General features: G+C 37.4%; 1 protein-coding gene across 2 annotated transcripts in view; it reads right to left on the reverse strand.

Annotated features, from left to right (window-relative positions):
- The window catches only part of CDH12 (cadherin 12), an 873582-nt gene that overhangs the window by 41976 nt on the left and 804840 nt on the right, over nucleotides 1-26766 (reverse strand). For both annotated transcript variants that reach the window (XM_088468267.1, XM_088468266.1), the window contains exons 8-9: nucleotides 10414-10601; nucleotides 6109-6362 (exon numbers count right to left, since the gene is read on the reverse strand). In XM_088468267.1, the coding sequence (XP_088324393.1) occupies nucleotides 6109-6362; nucleotides 10414-10601 (442 nt within the window). The remainder of the gene's footprint in view (nucleotides 1-6108; nucleotides 6363-10413; nucleotides 10602-26766) is intronic.

A 26766-nucleotide genomic window follows, 5' to 3' on the forward strand; every position in this document is an offset into this window, starting at 1 on the left:
TTTCTCTACCAACAGTATCATGCCACATCTACTTAAATATTGCAAAAACAATTCCATTTCTTAGCCAGAATGCTACCAAAGTTCTACTGTCAAATTATTTCCCACCTAGTCTATTGCAACCTTCTCCTATAAGGCATTCCCTCTCACATTAAACCCAAATTAAATCCATCTTAAATTCTACAGCAAGAATGATCTTTATATCTGCCTCTAAGAGCTTACCTTACTCCTACCTTTATTATGAAGTACCGCAGAGATAAACATATTAGTTATAAAAAATTTGAAAACAGTAATGCAAAACTGGTTTGTATTACTGTACGATATGTTGTAAAATAATACAGCAGGGGGTGAAGTTGCTAATATCCTCTGAGGTGAGGATCAGAATATGACAGTTAATCCAGCCTCTCCAGGCTACACACTGCTATGTGGATTTAATGGACAAGGAAGCAAAGGGTGTGGTACAAAAAGTAGACATTCAGAAAGTTGATACCAGTGTGTCAACATGGTCTGAATGTCAACATGTAGAATGTCAATATTCACAATGTCAACATTACAAGAATGTTGACAATCCAATTTTCCATACATCAACTAACCCTAACACTAAACCTAATCCTATCCTTAACCCAAAATGGCTGTCGACATTTACAATGTCAACATTGTGTTTCACAATGTCGACATTCTGTTAATGTCGACAATTTGAATGTTAATATCATGAATATCTGCCGTGAGCAGAGCGGAGGTCTGGGTAAAGTGGACAGGAATCACACTGTTGTCCTTAAAATTATGCTCTGGAGACCATTTACAGATGTGTCCTCTTACACCTATCCTCAATACACTGTATGGCGCAAGATCCTCGGCATGATTGAGCCTCTTAGAGAGGTACAGTATAGTGTAGCGTATTTTTCTTTAAATTCTGCATTTTTTTTGCATTGTAATTGCAGCAAGACACCACTCAAATTGTATGACAGATGCTGGACTGCGGTTTTATCCACACAGGAATTAGTTTTAAAACCTATAAAGTCATAAATGATGCACAGTAGAACTTGGCATGAGAAAAAGTCACAGTTATTACATCGTAGCACTTTGTATACAGATATAGACTCATTTGCACACAGATGTACAAATGTCGCACATCAAAATGATCAGTGCAAACTAGCAAAGTAGTTTTTGTCACTTTCAGTTGTTTTATTTGTGCAAATTTATTGCACATTTTAAGTGAAAAAGTTGTTTGGTGTGGCCTAGACGCATGGGACCTGGCGTAAGAGGGGCTGCTTGACATGACTGAAGCCACAGTGTATGAGGACACAACTGTATGTCATGTTCCATCCCTGACTGTAATCTCAACGTATATACTGTACTTTATCACAGGTCTTATGACACACTAAGGTGGAAATTCAATTAGCTGCAATAAATATAGTTGTGATTGCGTATTAATTTAATGCACATAATACATGATAGGTTAAACTAACACATGTATGCATGCTCCTTTTTAACACACCATTCAGTTAGAAAATGTTTATTCTGGATTTCGTGCAGTAAATCTAGCTGGTAATACCCACATTAAGTTTGGGTGAAAATGGGGAAATCAGCCTGTACCCCAAAAAATGCAAACTAATAATGGATAATACTATTGAAGTTTGTTAGTGGCCAAGAGCAAAGTATTTGGGGTTCTTAAAATGTGTTAAATGTCTGTTATATGCATTTTTCAAAAACAGTGAACAATATAGAAAGCAACTGTTGCTCTACATAAATTTGGGGTGCATAAAAATGCTTATAAGTAGATATTTGTGTCATTTTAAGCTGCTATTAAAAATGTGTTAAAAAACACCTGTAACTCCAAACTGCAAGCTTGTCCCATTCATCCCATTCATACCTGTCCAGCATATTGTAACCCATTATTCTGCATTTTGTAGAATTTCACCCCAAAAATGACATCATTATTGGCCAAATGAAGCTAATTAAGAACTTATAATTGTCTAATTAATCATTAAGGAGGGGGCCTAAGTGGTTCTGAACCCAGTCCCCACATTGGTACCTTAAAATAAGGATTGTCCCCAACTTTTCACCTGCTCAGGATGTCCCGAAAAAAAAAGATACATTAACTCCTATGGCTAAAATGCAGTATATATCCATCAGCCATAACATTAAAACCACTGTCAGGTGAAGTGAATAATTATGATTATCTAATGCAAAGGCCCCTGTGAAATGGTGGGATATATTAGGCAGCAAGTGAATGCTCAGTTCTTGAAGTTGTGTTGCATGCATGAAAAATTATCTACTTTGAAAAGGGATATATTCTGATGGCTAGAGAAGTGGGTCAGAGCATCTCAAAATTTCATATCTTGTTGGGTGTTCCTGGCATGCAGTTTTCAGTACCTACCAAAAGTGGTCTAAGGAAGGAAAACCGGTGAACCAGTGACAGGGTCATGGCCATCAGAGACATATTGATGTTCATGGGGCACAAAGGCTAGCCCATCTGGTCTGATCACACAATAGAGCTACTGTAGAGCAATTTGCAGGAAAAGTAAACACTGAGCAACATAGAAAGGTGTCAGAACACACAGTCCATAGCATATAGGACTGTTTAGCTGCAGACCGGTCAGAGTGCCCATGCAGACCCCTGTCCACCACTGAAAGCACATACAATGTGCACATGAGAGTCAAAATTGGACCATGGAACAATGGAAGAGGGTGGCCTTGTCTGATAAATCACATTTTCTTTTACATCATCTAGATGGCCGGATGTGTTTGTGTTATTTCCTGGGGAAAAGATGGCAACAGGATGCACTATGGGAAGAATGTAAGCCGGGGGAGGCAGTGTGGTGCTCTGGACAATAATCTGCTGGGAAACCTTTGGTACTGGCATTTCTGACTTTCCTTAACACGTTTTCATACCAAGTACACACCTTCATGGCAATGGTGTTCCCTGATGGCAGTGTCCTTTTTCAGCAGAATAATGTGCTTTGCCACACTGCAAAAGTAGTTCAGGAATGGCCTTAGGTAAATGACAAAGGGTTTAAAGTGTTGACAAGCCAGAGACATGGAGACCTCACCTCGCACCATACAGAACTTTAAGGATCTGTTGCTAACCTCTAGTGCCAGATACCTTCAAAACACCTTCAGAGGTTCTAAAAGATAAAAGTATGATGACTGTTTCAGATAGCCAAGGAGCCTAAAGCTGGGTACACACTGAACAGATATATCTGCAGATCGAGTGATCTGCAGATATATCTGCAGATGATGGTTGTTCATACACACTGAACAACCATCATCTGTGTTCTGTGTGTTGGAGGGGGGCTGGTCACGCTGGCTGGGGGTGAGTCACGTCCCCCTCCTCGCGGCTGCTGCTGCAAGTGTATGGGTGGTCGGATAACTGCCCGTACATACATCATGATGCCTCATTATGTATCTTCAGATATATTAGGCATCAACTGTGCAGCCCAGCCGATGCAATATGTCTGTGAACAACGTTATTCAGACATTTCGCTGGTACTCACTGGCCGCCGGGCACCCGATATATTGGCCAATCAATTGATCACCCAATATATCTACCAGTTACCAGTTTGTCCAGGAATGATGATGTTCGTCCGTGCAAGATGACGTTTTGCCTCTTTCTGAGTTCCGTTTTTTTGGAGGGAAAAATCCGAACTCCACGCCCAAACTCGAACCTATCCGAGCCTGCACATCCCTAATTTAAACCAGACCCAGTAGTGGAACCAGCCATATACATAGCTGCACAGAGGCTTTGCCTAGGACCCTTTGAGACATGGGTTCTAGGGTATTAGTATATTGATCAATAATTATTAGGTAATGTTGTAGACCTAGAGGACCCAGCATGTCAATGGCTACCAAAGCATGCTGGAGCTTATTTGTGAAACTACAAGCATCACCATGCCCTATTAGTGACAGGTAAACTGCAAAAGTAGCAACAGAGGTTATTTTTCATTGGATTACTGTAGTTGTAAAAACAGTGAGTATCTGTGCATCTGTGGATTAAACGGCAAAATCATGCAAATAAAACTACATGGTGGAGGCACATTTTACAATGTTGTAAATAACTTTTAGCGATATTTTACATTATATTTTTTACTGTAAGTTTGAAAAGATAGCAGTCTGAGCTCTCATGTCCTTCACACAACTTTTGTACTTTGCTGGGACAATGTTGCAGTTGTCTGTAAGTAATTAACACTTAGGGTGGAGTCACATGGGAGGACTTGAATCACACAATTTATAGCCTCCAAGCACAACATTAATAACATCTCAGTGGTGACGAGTTGAAGTGTACAGAGATTAGTCATCACCTGTCAAACACAAGCAAGACACCGCACATGAAGGGAAACATTTTATACAGCATCTTTAATATTTCCATGTTTAAGGAGGACCATACTCCTTCACTTACACCTTTCATTATGATAGCGACTGAGCTTTGTCATTTACCATGTTCTCATATGTCACACCTTACTAAGGGTTAAATGCTTTGCAGAAAACATTGATGCTTGATGCTTGATGAAGTGTCTGTACTCCCAGAATATGATTTAGTGTATGTCAGGAGTATGGAGAGAAACTGATACATTATGACTTATTGTTTAACCAAAAGGCATCAGAAAAAAAACATTTTATTTTACCTATTCATAAGTAATCTGTTTACTATCAATCACTTAAAACCAATATAATTGTACTTTTTATAAAATCAAAATAGGGTTTGTTCCACTTATCAATAACAAAAATAATTTTTCTATTCTTCTTTTATATCTTTTTGCTTAATTACTATTTATGTTTAAATTACAAAAATAACACAGTAGAATAGCTATGTCTTTAGGGAGTATGGTCCAGGCAAAAAAATTATTCACTAAAAAAGTACATTACTGTAACAAATGGTTACATAATTTAAATTAGGATGATTCAGTTCATGGGATAATTTAAGATTTTGAGCAAATATTTCTATATTGACTTCAACTGAAAGAATCCTACCTCAGTGTATTCACAGTCATACTTCCAATGCCTTGTGGGCACAGTAATTAATAGAAAGACTGCTTCTGAAACTGAGCTGATATATGTGCAATGGAAATGAAAGCTTATCTAGTTCATGCACTTATGCTGGCCATACACCAGCACGATTTTGGGCCGATCGGCCGATTTTTGACGAGTCGTATGATTGATGAAAATTGTGTATTCTTTTAGTAAGATATGATCAGATGCACACTCCCGCACTCACTCACTGCACACTAAATTGGATCGTATGATCACATGTGCAGCCCATATTGTCCATCGTATCATGCGCAGATCGTACCGTAAATTTAGTGCATGCGATGCATCGTGCGTCCATTCATGTCATCTCAATTACATTTTCCAGATGAGTGCGTGAAAAACACCAAATCATACCACCGGGACTGCACTGAGCTCTGGGGAATCGTGAGGTGAATCGTATCGTATGCTGGTCGTGCAGGCATATGGCCAGCATTAGTTGTATCTCATTGCAACTTCTCACCCTTTTTTCTGCTTTACCTGATTTTAAAGAGTATGCAGTCACATTGCTGACAATCACTATGTCAGCACTCATAATGTCAACACCAGAATGTTGACAGTTACTGTATGAGGTCAATATGGTTAAAATGTCAACAAATGGAAATGTCGACATGGACAAAATGTTCACATGTCAACATAGTGTAAATGTTGACATTAGTAATAGGGTTAGGGTTACAGATACATTAAAAAGAAATGTTGATATGCTGAACTTGCAACATGTAAAAGTAAACAATATTTTCACTGCACATACAAAACAAGGTATTTACACCCTTTGCTTACACAATTATGGTTTGTCTAGGTTCCAATTTTCTGACCTAACCCACAACATCATTCGCACTTTCAGGCTTTTTATGCTGGTAGTTCAGCTTTACATCTGACATACAGTAAGGAAAATCAAGCAAATTGAAGCAAAATATACTGTGTACTGTCATTTTTCTGACATCAGGTTCATTTATATACTGTTCGGGTATATGATTCTTGATGTACAAAATGTGTAAATTTAACAGAGGAGTATCATAGTAACAGGTTTTATATAATAATGGAACAAAATAGAGAATCAATAAGAAATGGTACAAAATACTATACCTAACAGGACTGGATCCTATGTCCAGATCTTGTGCTGTGACAGCTCCTATAATTGTGCCAACAGGTGTGTCCTCATATACTTCCATTGTGTAGAAAGGCTTGCTGAAGACAGGAGGCTCGTCAACATCTAAAACATTTATTTTTACAGTAGCAGTGTCTTTAAATGGTCCCACTGAGTTGAAATGATGATCCAGATAAACGTTGCAGGCTTCTACTTTAAATGTGTAGGCTTTTTTTGTTTCAAAATCTAGTGGCTTAAAGACAAAATAAATATTTCATACAAATATTTTACTGATATTTAGTGCAAATGCTTAATAACAACATAAATGATGATGTAAGTGTTGGGTCACTAATTCCCAGAACTTGCAAACAATTCTAAGACTATTGCACATAATTTATGTACTTTAGTATATATGATAAGTGTTTTAGTTTACAAATATCCTCCCAGGTTCATATAATGTATTGTCTTATCTAATGAAAGAAAATGTAAAAATAATCTGCACATAAGAACATTTGTTTATTGTGGAATGCAATAAAAAATGACATTTTAGAAACACATTTTCATTCTTATACAAAAGTGACATCTAGTGGTGATACAAGGAAATACCTTCAGATCATTTTGGTTACAAACTAGAAGTAATGATGCTGCTAACAAGATATAAACAATATGTATAATACTAAATATGTTACATTTGAGGAGTTTATTTTAGTATGCAATGTTATTGTACTCAATTACTCCTTACTGCAGCTTTACCCTATATTTGCATTTACTCGTCTACACACAGTAAGTCAAATATGTTGTGGTTTTATCCAATATTCAGGATAATGAAGCCTATCAGTCCAATGGGAATCAGTGACATAACTGATGACTGGCTGCTTCTTATGTTTATTGATTTAACTCACTTAATGGACATCTTTTGTTGTGTGTATGCAGCAGGAGCACAGTACCTATGGAACACACACAGTTACAACAAATACAATATCATGAACTACAGTACATTTAGATACTGTAGTTCATGATTTGTGTGCGTGCTACAATGTTGCAAATAGTTTCAGTCATGAATTCATTTTACATTTTATTTTTAGTTATTTAAAAATAATAATAATTTTCTTTCTTAATGATGAAAACTGCATACAGATTACTATTAGTTATTATCCAGTAATGGAAAAATGATGTTTAATATGGTGGTATTTTGAAGTGACACAAACACAGCATTTAATATTTGTAAGAACATAATAGTCTACTAACTGAAAATGGCCATTAACGACCTGTCACAAAGGTGATTTCTGGAGCTATCTCAATGTCAAACTTGCATGTCTCTTAGGGCCTTTGTAGCATTAGTTAGAGAGTAAGTGAGCTTCACATTTCTCTTAACACAAGGAACATTTTACTGATATATACCTACAAATATGTGCTGTTGGCAGCAACAAATAAAATATCTAACAATACTCTTTCTGTAGAACCATAAATGTCAGGAAGTGTGTGCTGTAGAATCCTTCTTCAGCAAAATATATAAAAAATAAATAAATATTGAGATTATAAAATAATGTTTGCATAATACTTATATGATAAATTCAGCTTGATGTGGGATTGTTGGTCTAATAGATCGATGGGTATATGGACCTGCGCACTGAGTACTATGTGTCGATGGCAAGCTGCCGCACTAGATAGCTGACTCTATCTGATTGATTTATTTAAAAGGAAATAATTGTGCTGCGCTCAAACCGATTTAGTATGTAGATGCTGCAATGTTATACTCCTCCTTATGTTTACCCCTAGTTTTTATTAACTAGATTAACATATAGAAGATGGGTGGTTTTAGCGTTAAATGTTTGTACTTTAAACATGTAAATAAAATACAATACACATTTTTCCTATGATGCCTCTCCACATGGGCATGAACAACATGTATCAATAGGTACCAATGAGTGAATAAATATTAAATGAACATACTAAATAAATCATAGATTAATTAGAAATAATGAAGTCAAATGTAATAGTAAATATTGTCTCTTAATTAGAACATACAATGCTCTATACAAAAATTGGTCAGATAAAGGTGGATGATAATCCTATATAGTCAATCCAAAGAAAAATAGTGGTAATTGAAAATTGATGTAGTTGATAGCAGCATCCCGATAATCGCCTAGGTAAAGTTCACTTTAACTTACTTGAAGGGTAAATGAAGATAATTGAGGAATAAGTGAAGATTCCAGTTTTAGGCAGAGGATGAGATATACAAAGTCCAGATATTATAATGGTACCGTAGCCCGGGAGGTATTTTCTCAGGGTTGGTAGTACGGAGGCCAGAGAATGTGCTGGGGTGCTCTGGACTGGGTTTGCATCTATCGGGAACGGACACCAGCAGTGTGCCTGTCTCCAGGAACCTCACTGTGTCCGTGCTTCCGGGGAGGCAGACCGCTGTCTGTGAAGGGAGTATCGCAGGAGTGGTTCCTCCAAACCGACTACCGGGGACCCCCCTCCACTACATAGAACTTACCTTTAAAAGTCTCGATACGGCCGACCGCTCCTTCCCCTCGCCGGCTGTGTGTTCATTGTTGGTCTAATAGTCACTATGCAAATTTGTACTCTTGAATAGATTTGACAATTTAACCTTGTCTTCTCCTACACTATAGATTTCTAAACAATTTATCAAAATATGTCTTCAACAGTTTGCTTTAATCTAACATGTAACCTTTGTAATTGTAGATATGTATATATATATATATATATATATATATATATTTACATTTACCACGGGTCTGACACTCCGAGGGATATACCATAGCTGCAGTTGGTGCCCTCACAAATCCATAAACAAGTATCCGAAGGTGCGGCACTCTAGACTTAAATAAACCACTCAGCCTGTAGAGAGATTTATTAAGTCTAGAATGCCGCACCTTTGGGGATATATATATAAATATAATTATATATACACTGGTAAAACCTTTTGAACAAGTACCTGATATTGGGCCTAATTCAGAGGCGGACACTACCAGAGTAGTGGCTGTGATGATATGCAAATTCTAGTTTCTGCCTATCCCTGGTGTAGCAACCTGCGTCTGAATGTGCAAGCTCTGAAACACCCATATCAGCATCTCTGCACGCTGTGACACTGCCATATATATTCCACATGCCACCATCGCATACACCATTAACACTTGCTCTAGCTCCATGTCAGGTGCAGTCTCTACATCTGAACATGGCCTCTGTGACTGTGGCTGCACTTCTGAAAATGCAGCCACCTTCAATAACACGTTGCGACATTCCCATAACATGCCCATGAGACATACTTTATCTGACATCATCACCCAGGAACGCCCATCACTTTACTTCCCCTTATATGATACCATCAGTTTGAATCACAACAAAATCTTTTTGTGTATGCTATATTTTACACATGCGCCGCTGGGGTTGTCAGGACTGTGCCTTTGAAAATAATCACTCAAATACATGAACATCAGCATTGCGTTCAAATTGTGTGCACCTCTGAATTTGGGCTATTCACACATTAAGGACAAAGAAATGTAATAAGAGTTCTCACTAACTAGACAATGATGTGCCATCAGTTATTTGTTATACATGCAGTATAAATATATATATATTTTTTTTTCATAAGGATATATTTTGTATAAATATTTATTATTACTTAAATATGTTTCTACATTCAGCACAATTTTTTTTTCTCTTTTTTGTGATTTATATTGAGCATATGCAATACTTCTACTTGTTGCAAAATATATGCAAAGTGCCCAATATACTGTATATATTTATATATTGAATTGAAAACTGTGTTGTCAATAACAAAATGTACTTTTTAATAAATAAAATGTTTTATTTTACTGCATAGTGAGATGATGAAAATGAAATATTTAATAAAATATTAAAAAGTTTATTTTATTTTGATGTTTTGAGGTCACTCTGCTTGTGAAAGATTACATCATGATCATGCCCAATTGATTGTCATGTGGAAGATTGAAACATCTCAAGGTCATTCAGTATGTGTAGCATCCATGAATGCACCTGTCTCAAAGCAATTGCATCTCAAATGATGTTAGACATCATACAAATATTGAGTGCTGATATTTCCATTATCAGAATATAGCGTGCATCGAATGCACTTGCAAATAAGCTGAAAACACTTACTATATATATATATAAACATAAAATAATAAAGGAAATAAATGATTTCTATACTATTCTTTGAAACAGGCATTATGCATGGATAATAGGGAAGATTTGTTAGTATAAACTTTTGTATGAGCAAGCTATGATTTCACTCCTTGAGTTATGTTTGTAAATACCTTTTTTAGGATCAATAATCCTTCCTGTGTATCATTGTCTGTTCTGATGTCAAAAAGATTTCCACCATCTCCCGGAACAATATTATACTCAATTTCAGCATTTCTTCCAAAGTCAGGGTCAACGGCACGTATCCTTCCAATTGGTGATCCAACTGGAGAACTCTCTGGTACTTTTATATGGAAAATACCTGTAAACATAGCCAAATATATAACTTGTTAGGCATATGTGACCTTTTATATATTATGTACAAAAAAACATGTATCGGGAATCTGCGAGTGCGCGAGACCCATTCTGCGAGTGTGCAGAATTGATCCTGCTCAATCTCACACAAGCCCTTAAATGCCTCTGCCTGATTGACAGGCAGAGGCATTTAAGGAGCGGTGAGGGGGCTGGGGGCGGCTGGCGTTCCTGGAAATGTCCCGATTTCAAATAGTGGCCAGACCAGAGACTGTGAGGACATACGCAATCTTCTGTGCTCGCAAGCCAGTCAGCCTGAGTAAGCTGAGACTTACTCAGCAGTCCCGTCCCCTGGCACCATCCACCATTGCGACCAGCGACGGTCATGATGGTGATCCCAGCGACCTCCGTCGCAGTGCTGGGATCGCAAATGTCATACACCTCCTGCTGCTAATGCATTACTGCAAGGATCACAATTGCAAAGCTGCATGCGTGCAGCTTTGCAATTGCGATCCTTGCTGAATCGTGCCCAAAGAGCATTATTTAATTATGTTCCAAAAGTTAATAAAGACAACAAAATTTTTAGGTAACATATAAAAAATGTTATGCTTTGTGAACATACTGTACAGATCAATTTAAAAACACACCTCATTTGTCACAGATAAAGGATCATATTGTATTACTGCAGCTAGTTACAAATGCACTAAACCGTGATAAACCCTGGTAACTTCTGTATATCAACCTATAAACAAAATTTCCAGTTCTGGAATCTCACCAATGCCACAATGCTTTTGGTTTGTGCATAAAGAGACTGTGTCATTTTCGTTCGGTCAAGCAAATTCCTTCATGTGATTACTGTCTTGGCATAGCATACTCCAATTAGATCTGTCCATGATAACGAGAAGCAATTATAATGCTCCCCAGTTCTTATATTTAATAATATTTGGTAAAAAGCAGTCCTTGGGTGGAGTAAACCTTTACTTTAAAATCATTTATTATCTGCAAATATATTATGCAGTTCAGCAGCATGTAGGGTCCTAAACAAAACAAAATGAGCCTAATTTAGAGATTAGCTTACTTTTGTGACCCCGGAAATAAGCATAAAATTAATTTGCACCCTTATATGAATATTATATATGCATTCATACTGCATTCATACTAAAATGCAGCAAGATACTCTTTAAGGTTAATTTTGATACAGCTGCACACTACCTACTTCTATAATACCTGCTCCCATGCACAGTTACAGTACTTTTTTCTGGATGCACCCATGCTATGTAATGTCCTCCTTCACACAACAAGGCTTTCTTCTTAACCATCAAGTATTCACTGAAAACTTATCTCTTCATGGATTCTTATCAAACTAGTGAATTACACATGTAACCTCCATAAGTGGTTGGTGCTTGAAAGTTACCTGACTCAGGTGTTGAACTGGATTCAGCGAAGACCAGCTTGACTGGAACCATGAATGAAGTAAATAGCTCTATTTGCATATGAATTGTATGGCAGTGAGAACTGCCTTTGATGACAAATGACAGGAACAGGGAACTTGTAACATTGAAGTGGAACCAGTAGAAACCTTGGAGGAACCGGAGTGGGACTGGCAGGAAGGCTTGCTGAGCTGGATGGGATACCAGTAGGTGGGCTTGCGGAATTGAACTGTGAACCAGTAGATAGACTTGCTGAATTGGACTGTGAACCAGTAGGATTTCCAGATGCACCAGGTATAGCTATTAGCAGGATGGCTGATATAACTGGTCTGGGAACCAGCAGGATTTCTAGATATGCCAGGTACAGCTGTTAGCAGGATTACTAGATGAACTGGTCTGGAAACAAGCAGGATTTCTGGATATGCCAGGTATAGCTGTTAGCAGGATTACTAGATGAACTGGTCTGGAAACCAGCAGGATTTCTGGATATGCCAGGTACAGCTGTTAGCAGGATTACTAGATGAACTGGTCTGGAAACAAGCAGGATTTCTGGATATGCCAGGTATAGCTGTTAGCAGGATTACTAGATGAACTGGTCTGGAAACCAGCAGGATTTCTGGATATGCCAGGTATTGCTGTTAGCAGGATGACTGGTCTGAGAACCAGCAGGTTTTCCTGAAGTACCAGGGGTTGCTGCCAGCAGGAGCCTGGGATACACTTGTACACAGAGAGACAGAAATAGCACAATCTGTACACCATGGGAAGTAACGAGATGCCTAAGCCCTGAATGCTATCAGAGGAGGATGTTTATACCCTGGGTCTCACAGGAATTGGTGGATACAGTCAGGTGGTCTGACAGTAGCACTCTGAGTGGTGGAGGGCACAACATGTAGAGGAAGCAAACATATCTGCAGTACTGAGAGTCAGAACTACTCTTGCGATTCCAATTTAGGCTAGCAGTGTTCACAGACAGGAAAGGGCCCATGTGAATAATCACTGTGGAAAGGAGTGCATAGTCCAAATGCATACAGAGAAGTGCTGCAGCCAGCATGATCAGAGCAGATCTCCCAGGCAAATTACACATAAAGATTCATGGAAAAGTTGGCAGGGGTAAATCTCAAGGGAAAGAGGTGGGAAACTAGCCAGGGTCATGACAGTACCCCCCTCTTTATGGGTGGATTCCGTACACCAGAAAAACTTTCTTCCAAACATGAAATTCCAGGAGCCCCAAACACAGGGGCACCATACCTCTTGAAAACATATCTTAAGACATCTTCATGAACTCAAAACTTTGAGAACTCCAGAAGGTGCTGGAATATTGCTTCCTGATGTGATTTGCTCAAAAAATAATTCCCTGGTGAACAAAATGTCAATAAATTCAAACAAGCCATCCTCATTAATAACCTTGATCCTGAAACTATTTGCTTTCACTCGCTTGGAGTTACTGTCACAGAAACAGCCCATAACAAAATAATCGACTTTACTGCAGATCCTCCCAGAAACTTTGCCTCCATAACTTTCAATTAACAACTTGGATTCATCATTCTCCAAGAATATCCTTTGATTACAAAGGTTAAGCACTTCAAGCATTTATCTGTTCCAAGGAGACTTTGCTTAGTGTTAAGAACTTTAGCTGAAGAACTGGTCTTAACTATAGAAGATGAAAGATCTGATTGTGAGTATGAAAATTCCTTGGTCTTTAACTTGGAATCTTTCCCATTCTAAAATATAGGTACCTCAGATGTAAGAGTTACTGGTAACTCCTGTTGAAATTCGTGACTGGGAAGGACAAGGGCAAATGACAGATAGTCTTCAGGAAATGGAGAATTGTCGTGATCATGATTGAACACAGATTCCAAGTCAGTATCTAAAGGTAGAATGGAAGAATTAGTATGACTTGAAGACTGATAAGCCTCCTGGGAGGAACAGTAGTACGAAGGGGACAAGGAGGTTTGCACACATCTCATGTTCAAGAATGCCGATTCAATAAATCTGCTTTTCATGGATGGTTTGAATTCAACACGCTGACCCTCAAAAACTTGACCTGGTTCAGATTTCAGGGGGGTGGAAAACTGAGCAAAGGATGGATTCTTGGTAGGACAAACAGACTGTTTTGACAAAATTTTAGAACTGGAAACTTCACTAGAATGAAGATAGTCTATAGAATCTTGTTCGAAAGTTTAGGACCAAATTCTTTAAGCAGAGCTGAATTGAAGGCTATTACATCTTGTAGAATTGGATCTTTGAACTCAATGGATGGGTTAGCCCACTCCAAGGCTTTACCTCTGGTGGAAGTAATACCATAAGATGGATCAGTTCTCATTAGGTTGTCATAATGCTTAAGTAATATGGTGTACTGGGACGCTTCTCCATCAAATGTTATGGACAATACAGCTTCCAAAGAGTCCTGAGTTAGAGCATTCTTTTTTCATTGATGTTCTTTCTCAGACATGACACTGGAAACCTCCACCAGGAGTGGAGAACTTGAAATCTGCTCCTGGGGAACAGAACTGTAAACCCCCTCTTGGGATATGAAACTAGAAACCCTCTCCTGGGGTGCGAGACTTGAGACCCCCTCCTGGGGTGAGAAACTTGAATCCCCTCCTGGGGTAAGAGACTGTAAATCTCCTCCTGGGGAATGGAACTTGAAACCCTCCCCTGGGGAATAGAACTTGAAACCCCCTCTTGGAGCACGAAACTTGAAACCCCCTCCTGGGGTGTGAGACTTGAAACCCCCTCCTGGGGTGATAAACTTGAAATCCCCTCCTGGGGAACAGAGCTTGAAACCCCATCTTTGGATATGATACTTGAGACCTCCTCCTGGGGTGCGAAACTTGAGGCCTCCTCCTGGGGAACAAAACTTGAAACTCTCTCCTGGGGTGCAAAACTTGAAAAAGCTTCATCTGACTTGCAACCATCAGAATCTGGGATGGGACCCGAATGGGCAGAAGCCAGGATGGGACCGGAATGGGCAGAATCCAGGCTGGGACTGGAATAGGCAGAATCCGGGCTGGGACCAGAACGGGCAGAATCTGGGCTTTGACTAGGCCATTCCAACACATTTAAATGTTTCCACTTAAACCACTTGAGTGTTGCTTTAGCAGTATGCTTCGGGTCATTGTCCTGCTGGAAGGTGGACCTCCATCCCAGTCTCAAATCACAGGCAGACTGAACCAGGTTTTACTCTAGAATATCCCTGTATTTAGCACCATCCATCTTTCCCTCGACTCGATTCAGTTTACCAGTCCCTGCTGCTGAAAAACATCCCCACAGCATGATGCTGCCACCACCACGTTTCACTGCGGGGATGGTGTTCTTGGGGTGATGGGATGTGTTGGGTTTGTGACAGACATAGCGTTTTCCTTGGTTGCAAAAAAGTTAAATTTTAGTCTCATCAGACCAGAGCACCTTCCTCCATACATTTGGGGAGTTGCTCACGTGCTTTTTGGCAAACTCAAGTCATGTCTTCTTATTTTTATCACTAAGTAATGGCTTTTTCCTTTCCACTCTTCCATAAAGCCCAGCTTTATGGAGTGTACGGCTTATTGTGGTCACATGCACAGATACACCAGCCTCTCTGATTAATGCCCATCTGTGAGTTTTGGTGGGCGGCCCTCTCTTGGCAGGTTTGTTGTGGTACCATGTTCTTTCCATTTGATGATGATGGATTTGATGGTGCTCCTGGGGATCATCAAAGATTTGGATTTTTTTTTTATAACCCAACCCAGAATTGTACTTCTCAACAACTTTGTCCCTGACTTGTTTGGAGAGCTCCTTGGTCTTCATGGTGTGATGCCTCTTGCTTAGTGGTGCAGCCTCTGGGGCCTTTCAGAAAAGGTGTGTTTATACTGACAAATCATGTGACACTTAGATTTCACACAGGTGGACTTCATTTCACTAATTATGTGACTTCTGAAGGTAATTGGTTGCACCAGAACTTTTGAGGGGCTTCATAGCAAAGGGGGTGATTACATATGCACATGCCAATTTTCAGAATTTTATTTATAATGATTCTTTTTTATATATATTTTTCTCATTTCACTTCACCAAATTATTTTGTGCAGATCCATCACGTAAAATTCAGGTTACAAAAATAAATAAATTACAGGTTGTAATGTAACAAAAAAGGTAAAAAAGCCAAGGGGGGGTGAATACTTTTGCATGGCACTGTAGACTTGCTGAATTGGACTGTGAACCAGTAGGATTTCCAGATGTGCCCGCAAGGTATAGCTATTAGCAGGATGGCTGATAGAACTGGTCTGGGAACCAGCAGAATTTCTGGATATGCCAGGTATAGCTGTTAGCAGGATTACTAGATGAACTGGTCTGGAAACCAGCAGGCTTTCTGGATATGCCAGGTATAGCTGTTAGCAGGATTACTAGATGAACTGGTCTGGAAACCAGCAGGATTTTTGGTTATGCCAGGTACTGCTATTAGCAGGATGACTGGTCTGAGAACCAGCAGGTTTTCCAGATGCACCAGGGATTGCTGCCAGCAGGAGCCTGGGATACACCTGTACACAGAGAGACAGAAATAGCACAATCTGTGCACCATGGGAAGTAACTAAAAACTCAGGCCTTGAATGCTATCAGAGGAGGAGGTTTATACCCTGGGTCTCACAGGAATTGGTGGATACAGTCAGGTGGTCTGACAGTAGCACTCTCAGTGGTGGAGGGCACAACATGCAGAGGAAGCAAACATATCTGCAGTACTGAGAGTCAGAGCTACACCTGTGATTCCAACCAAGTCTAGCAGTATTCACAGACAGGAAAGGGCCCATGTGAATAATCACTGTGGAAAGGAGCGCAAAGTTCAAATGCATACAGAGAAGTGCTGCAGCCAGCATGATCAGAGCAGATCTCCCAGGCAAATTACACATAAAGATTCATGGAACAGTTGGCAGGGGTAAGTCTCAAGGGAAAGAGGAGAAAAACTAGCCAGGGTCGTGACACCTCCCTTCTATACACTCACAAAACCTTTGACCACAAGCCAACATAGATGTATGATTGGTTCATATAGCCAACCACAAACCTTTCTCCTTTGCAATCTGAATGTACCAATATGCAATACTGTATGCAGCACTTATCCTATGTAACAAACTACTATATACCTAAGTATAAACTGTAAGCTTGTGACTAGCACCCTTTTACTTTTCCATCTGAATAGTAATACCTATTCTTGATTTAGTACAGCTTTGTTAACAAATGTAAAGTACTACTGTATATACTGTACATAAGTGTTAATAGCAATAATTCTTGACATACTAACATGATGTTCATAGCTGGTAAATAAAATGTTTAAATATAGATACAAAATAAAAAGAACAACAACTTTCAATCACAAATGTCACCAACATTCCTATCCTGACTTGTTACTGGCAATGTGTGGGGCAAACAACATTTAATCATCCAAGCTAAAGTAGTAGCTAGCACCAGACTAAGACAGGCTGGTCTGCTTACACTATTACAGGACACCTGCAGTGTGCCATTCCATTGTTATAGTACACATCTATATGAGAATTGGGTTCACAATAAAATTAACTCCTGACAGTATTGTGGCTAGTCCCAAACCATCTTGGTGGTAGGAGTTGAAACAATAAGTTACGGTGTTAAAAAACATTAATATGTGGCACTACAAAACATAACTACAGTATCATTGAATAGCTGTTTGGGAATGCTGGTGCTTACAAAACAATAGATGCCAGAAAATCTATGGATGTACTTTGAGAACTGGTTCCAAATAGTAAATTAAAAGTAAATAAACATGCAAACAGTGAAAAAGCCATTTATCATTAAGAGTCAAACATTCTCTTAAATCCTTATTCTTCCAATAAACCATGTGTTAAAAAAGCCGCTTACAGAAAATACACTTCATTTTGCTCATTAGAAAACTGCAGTAAATGAGACTCTTTTCATGTATATAATTAAAGGGGCTTTTCATAGATTGTGAGAACATGGATCTTATTGGCTACTTGACTATAGATGCAATATGGTTTTGAATTAACTAAAATGTATGAGTAAAGGTCATTAAAACAATTTATGAATGAATGTATTTGATAAAATTAATTTCATTCATGCCATACATGGGATCTACACAATAATCAGTAGAAGGAATCAATCAGAGCCACTTACAAGTGCTCTAGTTAAATAGTGCAAAGCTGCTCTTAATATTCTCTACTTGTCAATCAACTTGCAGCTCATAGTGAATCAAGTTACTCATCTACGAGGGTTTGTTTAATTTGGCCCTGTGCATTATCTGCAGCTAGTCCAGGCTATGAGTGCTGGTACTTGTTTCAAAAATGAAAGACTAGTGGTGAAGGTCATATGCCAGTTTTAAAACTATTTATTTATTCATTTATTCATTGAAATCTTTTTTATGTAATACATCACCAGCATGGATATTTGCACCAAGCTTGAATAGCAAACAAATATCTGGAGAGGCATCCAACTCTGAATAGACATTCATTATCACTTAATTTCTACAAAAGCAGGTGAAAATAAACATTTTTGAGCCATTCATCAAAAAATTAATGCAGGACATATCACAGATATCACAGATATCTTCTGCATCCATCTTTGCAACCTACTCCTTCCCTATGGGAAGGAGCCCCGAGTTGTCAAGAGGAATCCGCACGCCCCTGTCTGGCTCCTTCCGCCGGATGCCAGAACTTTTGTGTGCCTGTATGAACTTTAGGTCATGCAAGAGCACTAGTTTCACTGCTACAAAAGTGAAAAGATTTGGGGAGACAGCTCATTTTCGGATAAGCTGTCTCTGCGCCGGAGCAATGATGGATTGCTCTGGCGATCGCAGAGAGTTCAATGTTAATTATCGTGGATTATTAACAAAATGAATAGAGCCCTAATAACTGTGTATACCCTTACTGTATTTCAGTTGCACCTGAACAGCTCTTCTAGCATAGCATAGAGGGCACAAGTAAAACTTACTGCACATAAATCTCCAAAATTTATATTGTTTTACTGCATATGCCCAGTAACTCCTAATCAAAATCAACTTAGTGTGAGCAAACTGCACTGCACCTACTTTAGCACAGGCACTGGCTGAGTAAGCTGCAATTAATATTTGAGAACTGTACAGTATATACTGTAGGACTGCTCCCTGATCATTCCACAAAGACAATCAAGTAATTTATACAACAGTCATTCAACTGTACACGCATATGTATGTGTGTGCATATGTGTATGTGCCATGTGAAATATATTATTATAATAAATAACTGAAGCACTAAATAAATGTACATTGGTTATGTCTTAGTTATGCTTAAATAAAGACAACCTGCAGATAATACGATGAAGCCGCAAATGAAAACTATTATCATTTTGTGCCAAGCATCATAGTTGTGTCCTAATTTGGTGTAAGAAGAACCAAGATAATAATCTGTACAAACGGCAGAATCTTTCATGAGCAACTTATCACCAATTATTGTATGTAATACATTTATGGTACACTACACTGAACATGAAAGCAACACCTTTTGTCTAATGAAAATACCTTCTAATTTATTATATACAGATTTATATCAGTGTGAAGTAACTCACAATATTTTAGTCATGATTTATGTAATATAAACAACAGTATTTATAAAAGCAAGGCAGCTAGCTCTCAAATTATATGTTAACCGTGAAAACCCTGCAACCTCATATATCAAACTATATACTTTACTACTTCAGTGGATATACTTGGTGTATTTCAATGATATACACTCTAGAAAGAAATGCAGAATAATTTGAGGTCCATAGGAAAAATACAAAAAAGGACATAAGAACAAAATATAATAAAACAAACAACAAGAACACTAATTGCTCTTTCTTCACCTAAGAAGAACATTTTAAACCTGTTAAATAACAAAAAACTGGAAACTCTTCTTAGAATCCATCAGATAGAGAAAGAGACAGGAAAGGCAATAGTAATAATATATATACAGTCAGGTCCATAAATATTGGGACATTGACAGAATTTTCATATTTTGTCCTCTATTCACCATCACAATGGCTTTGAAATGAAACAAACAAGATGTGATTTAACTGCAGACTTTCAGATTTAATTTGAGGGTAATTACATCCAAATCAGGTGAATGGTGTAGGAATTACAACGGTTTCTATATGTGCCTCCCACTTTTTAAGGGGCCAAAAGTAATGGGACAAACTAAACAATCCTAAATCTAACTTTCACTTTTTAATACTTTGTTGCAAATCCTTTGCTGGCAATTACAGCCTGAAGTCTGGAATGCATAGACATCACCAGACGCTGGGTTTCATCCCTGGTGATGCTCTGCCAGACCTCTACTGCAAATGTCTTCAGTTCCTGCCTGTTCTTGGGGCCTTTTCACTTCAGTTTTGACTTCATCAAGTGAAATGCATGCTCAATCGGATTCAGGTCAGGGGATTGACTTGGCCATTGCATAACATTCCACTTTTTAGCCTTAAAAAACTCTTTGGTTGCTTTTGCAGTATGCTTTGGGTCATTGTCCATCTGCACTGTGAAGCGCTGTCCAATGAGTTCTGAAGCATTTGACTGAATATGAGCATATAATATTGCCCGAAACAATTCAGAATTAATTCTGCTACTTTTGTCAGCAGTCACATCATCAATAAATACAAGGGAACCAATTCCATTGGCAGCCATACATGCCCACACCATGACACTACCACCACAATGCTTCACTGATGAGGTGGTATGTTTTGGATCATGAGCAGTTCCTTTCCTTCTCTTATCTTCCCATCACTCTGGTACAAGTTGATCTTTGTCTCATCTGTCAATAGGATGTTGTTCCAGAACTGTAATGGCTTTTTTAGATGTTGTTTGGCAAACTCTAATCTGGTCTTCCTGTTTTTGTGGCTCACTAATGGTTTGCATCTTGTGGTGAACCCTCTATATTCACTCTTGTGAAGTCTTCTCTTGATTGTTGACTTTCACACATATATATCCACCTCCTGGAGAGTGTTCTTGATTTGGCCAACTGTTGTGAAGGGGTTTTTCTTCACCAGGAAAATAATTCTTCTGCCATCCACCACAGTTGTTTTCCGTGGTCTTCCGGGTCTTTTGGTGTTGCTGATCTCTCCGGTGCATTCTTTCTTTATAAGAATGTTCCAAACAGTTGATTTGGCCACACCTAATGTTTTTGCTATCTCTCTGATGGGTTTGTTTTGATTTTTCAGCCTAATGATGGCTTGCTTCACTGATGGTGACAGCTCTTTGGATCTCATATTGAGAGTTGACAGCAACTGATTCCAAATGTAAATGTCACACCTAGAATCAACTCCAGACCTTTTACCTACTTAATTGATAATGAAATAACGAGGGAATAGCCCACACCTGTACATGAAATAGCTTTTGAGTTGATAGTCCCATTACTTTTGGCCCCTTAAAAAGTGAGAGGCACATATAGAAACCATTGTAATTCCTACACCGTTCACCTGATTTTGATGTAATTACCCTCAAATTAAATCTGAAAGTCTGCAGTTAAATCTCATCTTGCTTGTTTCATTTCAAAACCATTGTGGTGGTGAATAGAGGCCAAAATCTGAAAATTCTGTGAATGTCCCAATATTTATGGACCTGATTGTATGTATATATATATATATATATATATATACATTTATTTATTTCATTAAAAACAATTGAGATGTAGAACCAAACATTTTAATTATGTTCAATCCTTGGTGCTGTCCTACTAGTCAAAAATGAACATATTTAAGGAGGGAGATGGTAATGTGAACCAGTTTCTGTGAATGCACTCAAATAGGAGAGTGTGTTAATACTGAAACTTTAATTGTATTAATATGTATTAAAATGATGCCCCTTGTTTAAAAATAGTGAAATATACACAAACAAATAACCAAATTAATAAAAAGTGAGAAAATAATAAAGACAAATAAATCATATTTGCACATACAAAGCACAATTGTCATTACATAAATGTAAAAATAAATAGCTTCCATGTCCCTGGATAACCACAGTTTCTGATAATTATTATAATATTAAATGTTCATAATATAATAATTATCAGAAACCACGTGGTTAGGCACAGAAGTTATTATTTTTAAAATATTTCTGTATTGTCGATTGTGCATTGTATGTCTATGTATGCGAATATTGTAATTCTTTGTGTCTTTATTATTTTCTCACTTTTTATTAATTTAGATATTTTTTGTCTGTGTAATTTTCACTACTTTTTAAACAGGTGACATAATTTTAATACATATCAATTCAATGTTAAGAATTAACACCATCCATGTGTGTCCATGAAAATAGTTCACATTTCCCTCTCTTTCCTTAGAAATTATTTATTAAGTATCATATTTGCGTAAGAATTTTTATTTATTCAGATTTTGAAAAAGCCTTCATACTGTAGTAATTTACTGTATGTGTTTGTAATTTACTATATTTTACAGCTTTTCTTTACTAGCTTTTTACTTAATCTTGGAAAAACAAATATATATTTATTTTTTAAGAAAATTTATTAAACACATCTGGGAAACACAGAGCATACCATAAACAAAGAATACTCCTATGCAGAGGACAAATGTGTGCAGATTAAGAAACAGCAAATTAAACAATAAGTATACAACTGCAGATGCCTAGGTTTTTAACTTTAGAGGGGATAGAGGAGGGAAGAGAAAGAGCAGGAGATAGAAAGTAAGCATGGGAGAAGGAGGAGAAGAGAGCCTCTTAGGGAGTACACAATACAAATAACAGTAGAAAGTACCAAAATACATGCAAAGCTTGGGGGGTAATTTATTTATCAAAATGAAAGAGCAGGGAAATGAATACATTGCGTACCCTACAATTTATTAAATTAAATGGAGGAGTCTCTTAATACACTAGTCATTCATTCCATCTTATAGACATGCAAACTCTCTTCAGGAGAACAGAAAACATGTGGGATGAATTTGCTTCTCCAAAGAGAGTCAATTAGACAAATAGCAGCACTTAGGGCAACCTGAGAACTGACAAGGGCCCGCATAATGGAATGCAGCAAAAATGTCACAGTGGAATCTATGCTGATGCTAACATTTGCAAAGAAGGCAGATAGACAAAGCCAGCCAGTTTCACCCAGACACTACAGCACTTCACATTTGCTGGTCCAAGGACACTTGCTGTCCACTTCCATTTTTGCCCTTAGCAGCAGATAAATTTGGGGAGTGGAGCCAGGCATATCCATTAGTGAACAGATACCATAAATGCTCAGCCATCTCCCTGGTACACCTATTGCCCCATATACCCAGTCATTGTCAGTGCTTCTGATATCACCTGGCCTGGTGCATCAAATTTTTTACAATGGCAACAGCAATACTATTTCACAATTAAAAATGGAGCAGCTGTGGATTATCTAAAGGGAGCATCAGGAGTTTCTGAATCTTTATGGTGGCTATATACAAAAGTTTATTATATCACATGTATTTTTAACCTTTGGAACTAACTGCAAGAGCAACTTCTGTATGTTAACATTTATATTGCTTATTAATCAAACAACATTGGAATTATCAAATTGTTTTTACATCAAAATTTAATTCAATTAACTTTCATTGTTGGATCCATATTTATATCTCTTAATTATTTCTAACATAGACTTGTTAATAATTAATTATCTGTGGCCACAGAATGTCTCCAATTCCTATGAGAGCTTTTTAGATGTGGATCCATTGGTTAATAGTAAACAATTTATTGCTAAATTCTCTGTGTTGTTTTATGTTTTATTTTTAAATGTACAGTAGTTTAATTCAGCAGTATCACCAGCATCATTCATGTAATTAATTTTGATCATAATTGGCTCTATTTATGGATGAGTATAATTCATTGGAAAATAATTCTAAAACCCAAGATCAGGGCTTCAATTAAGCAAGTATTAAAATATTAGTATTATATACTTTAAGGTCTAATAAATACTTGAGATTTGGTGTGAATTTTATTATTTTATTTTTTCTCCTAGTTCAGTATTCACAAAGTAAATCCCTCAAAGTATGGGGAAGACATGCATGTGAGCTGTATTGTAATTGTAATTTATGCATTACAATTAATGCCGGACTGTTTAGAACTTACAGCATATCATTTTGTTTATGCTGTTTCATATGCTCAAACTGTTAGATGGTTTTGTATCCATAAGGAGTTCTTTTCAGCTATATGTATGGAATAGCTGCGTGCATATGTGTATTTATGTTCATTGTGTTAGCATAAGTCATTGTTTTGCCAATTCTACACTATTTTATTACCATTCACAGTTGTTGGTACAGGGTATTTATTTTATTTTTGCTGATATTTATTAAAAGTTATGTTTTAATTATTGTATAATACTACAAGAGTGCTCACTTCAGAGTTTTTCTCCTTCCATTCATTCTTGTCCATTATTATGACTCAAGTGAGCACCACCACTACCTTAGTATATCCATTTCAGATGTGTTCTTGTTATTGATAGGGATAGTGGTTACTACTATCTTACTATAGATTTCCTTCTAAATAGTCTGTGCGACAATATGCCCTTTTCCCTTTCCCTGTGTTTATTCATAGGTAACCACTATCCCCAAAGTAATCCAAATGTGTTTAAGAAAAACCTACCTACCTTGGTTAGAGAATAAATATTAAAATGTTATCTATTTCAAATGATCAAATGTTATCTATGTCACACACCTCTTGTGGATCTAGACATATATTTACTTTCTAGAAGAGGGAGTTTTATTTAATTTCTACATAGCTTCAGGTATATTGGAAAAAATCCATGTCTATAGAATTTGTCATTTATGTACTAAAACCACCCACTATATCTGCACTAGACTGAGTAACATTTTATTATGTCACATGTTGCCCTCCAATATACCAGAACATAGCCATATTGGATATCCACTGCAGTAGGAGGACCTACAGTAAGACTATGGCTCCAAGAACAATATAGGATGCTTGTATAGTTACTAATTTTGTTTTTCTTTATTTTACACAACACTGGCCAGTTTCAACTGATTGATTGCAAGTACATCAAATGAGTGCAGTGTTTCTTTGCTCATTGCTGAACACCACTAAGGTAAAACTTGTCACTTATTGCTGCTTAATAAAGGCCTGTTATTTGATTAGCAAACATCAGTACTAGTACTACTGGCATAAACAGAAATGCACAATAGTTGGTGTTGTCTACACTTCAGTAAGTGGGCAACAAGCACATTATTGAATACCCACAAAATGTATGTCTTCTGTATAAGTTTACTTTTATTGAATATACTTTATCTAAAAGCAAGCAAAATAGCAGTTCTAATTCAGAAGGATATCTCAAGAGACAAATAAACACAACAAGGATTGCAGATTGTGAATTATGTATTTAGTTCATTCAATTCGCATTGATTTATTACTAAATAAAAAGTCCTACTGCATGATTGTAAATATACTTGATACAGTTATATATATACAGTAGGCTTTACAATTAGGTTGTCTTATGTCTGATTAAGCTGTTCATGTTATAAAGTAATATTATTACAATAATATTTTAACAAATCTAATTTTGGCAGATTGGTAAGAGACTATCCAGGTACAAGTGCGATCAAGAGGTCAATGAGATGTAGGAAATGGAAAAGATGGAATTGTTTAAAGAAAAGAGCCTCTAGTTACTAATCATTTTGAAATACTGTGCACTAATCCATTAGGAATTAAAGAAAACTCAAAGTTGCTTCATAAATTCATAATGAATGTACCATATAAAGAGAAAATCTAGATCATCTCACTTTTCTCTATAAAAAAATGAATGAATGAACATCATATTATGCAAAGCACTTGTCAAAATGGTGGTGTCTGAATGGGGGCAAAATGTAGCATATTTGGGAGGGAGAAGGTGGGTGGATGCGAGAAATTCATAAAGGTGAGATATATGTACTTATGTGGTTCCACAAATGGAATTTAATTGTAAGAAGAAATAATTAAATAAAATTCAAGGTCAACTTCTTGTGCCTATTGTGTGGCTTGGGGTGGTGATTTTATTTATTTAATAATGAACTTACAGACTCTCCTCTTTAACCACATCACTGCTAGGGATGAGTGGGAGGAAATTTATGAAAAAAAACCTTCACAGAATGATACATGTTGGGATCTGTAAACTATTTTTTTTCATTGTAATCTAACTTGGTCCAATTATTGTTTTATTTTTATTTGATGTAAACCTTTTATCTATTGCTTTCATTTGACTAAAAAGAAATCCCTGTGTGTTGAACTACATTATTGGTCCACAGTTATTTAAATAATTTAATTATTTGGATGAGAGGGACTGATTCTGATGTTTGCAAATACTTAAAAAAATCCTAGAAATACAAATAGGCTTCATATCAATATATCACTTGCACTCAGCACCCATTTCATCTAAAATAATACACCTAATTGGCACCTTGTCTTCTATCTCTTCACAGTGTCATTCTTATCAGAGGTACAATTGGCAATAGGAGATTGGCTTTTCAACCATGATTGAAGGGAGGTGTGGAACCCTGGCAGTGTCTGACTTGAGCATAAAGGGTTCATTAGAGAAATGCAGTGGTAAAGTCCCATGCTTTTGGGTGTGGGCAGTTAAAACAGGGTATGAGGCCAGCCCCCACAGAGGCTTGGACAGACATTAAAGACCAAGTTACTGACCCTCTAATAGAGTAACAATGTATAATTTAAGAGCATAGTCTGATACCTGACATCAGAGCAAGTGGTGGGGCCCTCAGGCAGTGGGATTTCCCCTGTACCCCTGTGGGCTAGTCAAACCCTGTTCC

This window comes from Taudactylus pleione, unplaced genomic scaffold (assembly GCF_031769625.1).
Source record: "Taudactylus pleione unplaced genomic scaffold, aTauple2 ptg000083l, whole genome shotgun sequence".
In the NCBI taxonomy this organism is placed as follows: Eukaryota; Metazoa; Chordata; class Amphibia; order Anura; family Myobatrachidae; genus Taudactylus; species Taudactylus pleione.